The sequence below is a fragment of the Borostomias antarcticus genome (genome assembly GCF_949987555.1).
Source record: "Borostomias antarcticus genome assembly, chromosome: 13".
Taxonomy (NCBI): domain Eukaryota; kingdom Metazoa; phylum Chordata; class Actinopteri; order Stomiiformes; family Stomiidae; genus Borostomias; species Borostomias antarcticus.
Genome location: NC_140246.1, coordinates 21,289,707 through 21,295,412, shown reverse-complemented (window position 1 = coordinate 21,295,412; position 5,706 = coordinate 21,289,707). Strand labels below are relative to the sequence as shown.

The 5,706-nt window shown below is 49.1% G+C and overlaps 1 protein-coding gene across 1 annotated transcript in view; it reads left to right on the top strand.

Moving 5' to 3' along the window:
• nup107 (nucleoporin 107) overlaps positions 1-5,706 on the top strand; it is a 17,043-nt gene continuing 11,337 nt past the window's right edge. Inside the window, exons 1-10 of the mRNA XM_084447795.1 lie at positions 1-78; positions 478-563; positions 691-783; positions 2,000-2,112; positions 2,912-3,041; positions 3,182-3,282; positions 3,815-3,942; positions 4,927-4,975; positions 5,202-5,273; positions 5,380-5,468. Coding sequence (XP_084303921.1) covers positions 71-78; positions 478-563; positions 691-783; positions 2,000-2,112; positions 2,912-3,041; positions 3,182-3,282; positions 3,815-3,942; positions 4,927-4,975; positions 5,202-5,273; positions 5,380-5,468 — 869 coding nt within the window. The 5' untranslated portion in view covers positions 1-70. The remainder of the gene's footprint in view (positions 79-477; positions 564-690; positions 784-1,999; positions 2,113-2,911; positions 3,042-3,181; positions 3,283-3,814; positions 3,943-4,926; positions 4,976-5,201; positions 5,274-5,379; positions 5,469-5,706) is intronic.

The window sequence follows — 5,706 nt, the reverse complement described above, 5'->3', positions numbered from 1 at the left end:
GCGGGAAGTAGAGATCAGCGGCGTTTGAACTTCTACTCGCTGGCTTTCATCACGTTCAACCACTGGTGACATGGATTGGTAAATAGTTTATTAACTTATAAACATCCACCCTGAAAGAAATGAATGAAAGAAATAATATATGATCATGGACGGTGTGACGGGTTGACAGATGTTGACAGGTCTTGACATGTGCAAACGTGCTAGCTACCAGTTAGCTAGCTAGCTAGTTAGGATACCAATGCCACTGGATGCCGACAAATTTGGTTTGCTTACCTAGCAGCATAGCTAGCCAGCCTACTGTGCTGACTTACTTATGTTTTTACAATTTAGCTGGCTAGAGATGTAACTGTAGGGTTTGGGTGGAGCTAGGTGGAGGGTATTGGCTAGCTAGCTACATTGGATTAACCATGTCTGGGCTAGCTAACGTTAGCTATTCTAGGATAACAGCTAACACACTCCTGACACCCCTCATCCCAGGGGCCAGGATGAGTTGATGTCCCCTGTGGTCCAGGAGTCCGAGGTGACCCGAGCAGCTCGGAGGAGAAGCTCAAAGAAAGTTTTCTGTATCCTTTTATGTTGTTGTTGTTGTTATTAGTGACTGCATGTGTGTGTCAGGTGTGTTTTGTCGAGCTCAGAGATTGTAGCTGGCTAGCCAGAACCGTTCTGTTCCCTGACCTGACTACGCCTCAGTCCCCTCCCCTCGAGACGGCAGTCCCGGAGCCACTGTTACTCCAGCCCGCTCCCTGCTGAGACACACACCTGGGGCCCTCTTCAAACAGGCCGGTGAGGCTCTCTCTCTGTCTGCCTCTCTCTCCAACACTCTCTCTCTCTCTTTCTCCAACACTCTCTCTCTGTCTCTCTCTCCAACACTCTCTCTCTCTGTCTGCCTCTCTCTCCAACACTCTCTCTCTCTCTTTCTCCAACACTCTCTCTCTGTCTCTCTCTCCAACACTCTCTCTCTCTCTCTCTGTCTCTCTCTCTCTCTCTCTCTCTCTCTCTCTCTCCAACACTCTCTCTCTCTGTCTCTCTCTCTCTCTTTCTCCAACACTCTCTCTCTCTTTCTCCAACACTCTCTCTCTGTCTCTCTCTCTCTCTCTCTCTCTCTTTCTCCAACACTCTCTCTCTCTTTCTCCAACACTCTCTCTCTGTCTCTCTCTCTCTCTCTCTCTCTCTCTCTCTTTCTCCAACACTCTCTCTCTGTCTCTCTCTCCAACACTCTCTCTCTCTGTCTCTCTCTCTCTCTCTCTCTCTCTCTCTCCAACACTCTCTCTCTGTCTCTCTCTCTCTCTTTCTCCAACACTCTCTCTCTGTCTCTCTCTCCAACACTGTCTCTCTCTCTCTCTCTCTCCAACACTCTCTCTCTCTTTCTCCAACACTCTCTCTCTGTCTCTCTCTCTCTCTCTCTCTCTCTTTCTCCAACACTCTCTCTCTCTTTCTCCAACACTCTCTCTCTGTCTCTCTCTCTCTCTCTCTCTCTCTCTCTCTTTCTCCAACACTCTCTCTCTGTCTCTCTCTCCAACACTCTCTCTCTCTGTCTCTCTCTCTCTCTCTCTCTCTCTCTCTCCAACACTCTCTCTCTGTCTCTCTCTCTCTCTTTCTCCAACACTCTCTCTCTGTCTCTCTCTCCAACACTGTCTCTCTCTCTCTCTCTCTCCAACACTCTCTGTCTCTCTCTCCCTCTCTCTCTCTTTCTCCAACTCACTCTCTCTCTCTCTCTCTCTCTCTCTCCAACACACTCTCTGTCTCTGATATCCTCTCTCTCTCTATCTGCCTTCTCTCTCTTGCTCTGTCTGCCCACCTCCACCTCTCTCTCTCTCTCTCTCTCTCTCTCTGTCTCTCTCTCTTTATCTCCCGCTCCTGTTCTTGTTCTCTAACCTCCTCCTTCCTCTCTACATGTGAAAGCTGTCTGTAAGGAGGACACTATAACAGTTCCACTGAGCTGGTTCAGACTGGATTACTGAGGGCGACATGTTTATGTGTGAACGTCATCTCCTTCCAGTCACTCCTAAGAGTACGGTGAGGAACCCTGATGTGTCGGCCATCTTGGGGACGGTCGGGCGGACCCCGCGATTCATGCACACCCCCAGACCCTCCTTGGGCAGCATGAGCATGGTAAGGTGTGATTAGGTGCGCTTGCATTACCACTAGAAATGTGCATAACCCGAATATCGCAATAAAAAAGCAGTAATGGAAACACCTATATTTCGAAAAACCTCTTAAGTGTTGATAAAACGTTTTTACGCTCTCATGAGGTGTTTTTTCAGACGTGTCGATATAGAAGTATATCGCAAAAGTGTAATGGAAACACTTTTTTCGAATTTGGGCCACATTTCACTGGACATGACATAGGAGAAGAAGAGGATTATTAATTATTAATAACAACATATTGTTCCTGAAACACCCGACTTTCTAGCGACACAAGGCCTTTATTCTTTTTGTTTCTACAAAAATATATCACGTTAAACAGATTCACAAACACTTCCTTACCTTCTCATTCAGTTGATATCCGTGCTATGTCATAGAAAATGTCCCAAATGTCCATCAGCTGTTATTTACCATTGGAGCAACAGTAGAATACAGGTAGGACACCTATCTCGGGACCGGTTTGTTTGTTGTCGCGAGAGTAGACTACGAGAATTGCGGCTCTTCCGCAAAACACCTTTCAATGGAAACACCTGCAAGTCGATTTTGCGAAAAAGTGTAATGGAAACGCACCTTGTGAGAGAAAGCGAGAGAGAGAGATCAGAGAATGGAGGTGGTGGCAATCTGTGAGCTATTAATGTAGCTGTGTGTGTGTGTGTGTGTGTGTGTGTGTGTGTGTGTGTGTGTGTGTGTGTGTGTGTGTGTGTGTGTGTGTGTGTGTGTGTGTGTGTGTGTGTGTGTGTGTGTGTGTGTGTGTGCGCGCGTGCAGAACCTGGACGTCAGTGACTGGACCAACAGCATGTACCCGTCGCCGCTGTCCGTCCTGGGAGAGGCCAGCTTCACTGAAGACCTCAACACCAGCTCTGTCATGCTGAAGGAGGACGACCCTGGAGAGGCTGGTAGGACTGGAGGAAAACACACACACACACACCAATAACATACCAACACACACACACGCTCACACACTTCTCATAAACACACACCCCTCTATCTTCTATTGAGCCTTCTCTCTCTCTCTCTCTCCCCCTCCGTTCTGCAGCTTCTCTCAGCCTGTTCCCAGAGTTCCTAGTGTCGTACCTCAAACACTCGTCCAGTGTGTTTGACCTGCTGGAGGAATACGAAGCCCTCTGCCAGGACAAGGTGTCTGTCTGTCTGCCTTTCTGTCTGTCTGTCTGTCTCTGTATGTTTGTTTGTGTGTATGTCAGGCTGTCTGTCTGTCTTGTCTATCCTGCCTGATCTACAAGTTACTCATTCTCAGCACCATGGGAAGAGAATACAAAAGTTATCTGTTATGTAGTAGCATAACTAAATTGTGTGTGCGTGCGTGTGTGTGTGTGTGTGTGAATGTGTGTGTGTGAATGCATGTGTGAATGCGTGCGTGTGAATGTGTATGCGTGTGTGCATATGCGCGTGTTTGTGTGTGAATGTGTTTGTGTGTGAATGTGTGTGTGTGTGTGTGTGTGTGTGAATGTGTGTGTGAATGTGTGTGTGTGTATGTGTGTGAATGCTTGTGTGTGAATGCGTGCGTGTGAATGTGTATGCGTGTGTGCATATGCGCGTGTTTGTGTGCATATGCGCGTGTTTGTGTGAATGCGTGCGTGCGTGAGTGTGTGCGTGCGTGTGTGCGTGCGTGCGCGTGTGTGTGCATGCGTGTGTTTCCTCCCCCCCCCAGGTGGCCGTGCTTCAGAGACTGGTCCTGCTGGCGACGCCGGGCCAGAGGAGCTCCTCCAAGACTGCCGGCATGAAGTGGCTCCTGCAGCAGGAGACGGTCACCTGGAGACTCATCACCTCCCTCTACAGGTAGGGAGGACTCTGAGAGCCGGTCCAAAGACTGGCTCTGGCTGGCTGGTTAGCTGGCTGGTTAGCGTATCTGGCTGACTGGTTAGCGTGTCTTGGTGGCTGGTTAGCGTGTCTGGCTGACTGGTTAGCTGGTTAGCTGGCTGGTTAGCGTGCCTTGGTGGCTGTTTAGCGTGTCTGGCTGACTGGTTAGCTGGTTAGCTGGCTGGTTAGCGTGTCATGGTGGCTGGTTAGCGTGTCTTGGTGGCTGGTTAGCGTGTCTGGCTGACTGGTTAGCTGGTTAGCTGGCTGGTTAGCGTGCCTTGGTGGCTGGTTAGCGTGTCTTGGTGGCTAGTTAGCGTCTCTGGCTGACTGGTTAGCTGGTTAGCTGGCTGGTTAGCGTGCCTTGGTGGCTGGTTAGCGTGTCTTGGTGGCTAGTTAGCGTGTCTGGCTGACTGGTTAGCTGGTTAGCTGGCTGGTTAGCGTGTCTTGGTGGCTAGTTAGCGTGTCTGGCTGACTGGTTAGCTGGTTAGCTGGCTGGTTAGCGTGTCATGGTGGCTGGTTAGCGTGTGTGGAGGTGTAGTAGTGTGATGTCATCACTAGGGATGAGACAGTATGGATTTTTGCATTACGGTAAGGTACGGTATCTAGTTACACGGTACGGTTTACGGTATTTCACGGTATACGGCATTTCACCTCCCCAACATAAAAAAACAAGTATTTTACAAAACAGATTAGTGTGTCAGTTTATTAATAGCAAGTTTATATTAAATTACAAAATTAACTGTTGCAAGCAACTTGAAATGTGAAGTTTCAGCAGCGCATTATTGTGTAATACCGTAAACGAAATACCGTAAACACAGGGAATGTCACAGTTCTAATACCGTGGACATTTTATACCGCGGTTCACGGTCATCACGGAGGTGTAGTAATGTGATGTCATCACGGAGGTGTAGTACTGTGATGTCATCACGGAGGTGCAGTAAAACTCTGTTGTCTGCTCTGCAGGGACAGGATCCAGTCGGCGCTGGAAGATGACATCATGATGGATGTGGCGGTGAGTAGAGGCTCTTCCAGATAAACACACTGGCCTCCTTCCCTGTGAGTGTGAGTGTGTGAATGCGTCTCTTTCTATATTTGTGTGTGTGTCTCTGTTGTTGTGCGTTTTGTGTGTGTGTGTGTGTGTGTGTGTGTGTGTGTGTGTGTGTGTGTGTGTGTGTGTGTGTGTGTGTGTGTGTGTGTCAGTAACCCCTCCTCTCTGGTGTGTGTGTGTGTGTGTCCAGTCCCCCAGTGAGAGTGAAAAGGCAGTGGTGGAGCAGCTCTTTCAGAGAGACGCCGTCGTTCGCCAGAGTCAGGTCAGAAGCCCCTCCACCCTCTGCCTCTGAATGGCTCAGTCCTGTTCAACCCCACCAATCACATCTGTAGCTCGTGATGATGTAATTTATTCCTCCCCCCTCCCAGCTGGTTGTGGATTGGCTGGAGAGCATCGCCAAGGACGACATTGGAGACTTCTCAGACAACATCGAGTACTACGCCAAGTCTGTTTACTGGTGAGCAGCTCCGATATCTGCTAGTCTGGTCTGTTTACTGGTGAGCAGGTCAGATCTCTACCAGTATGGTCTGTTTACTGGTGAGCAGGTCAGATATCTGCTAGTCTGGTCTGTTTACTGGTGAGCAGCTCCGATATCTGCTAGTCTGGTCTGTTTACTGGTGAGCAGCTCCGATATCTGCTAGTCTGGTCTGTTTACTGGTGAGCAGCTCGGATATCTGCTAGTCTGGTCTGTTTAC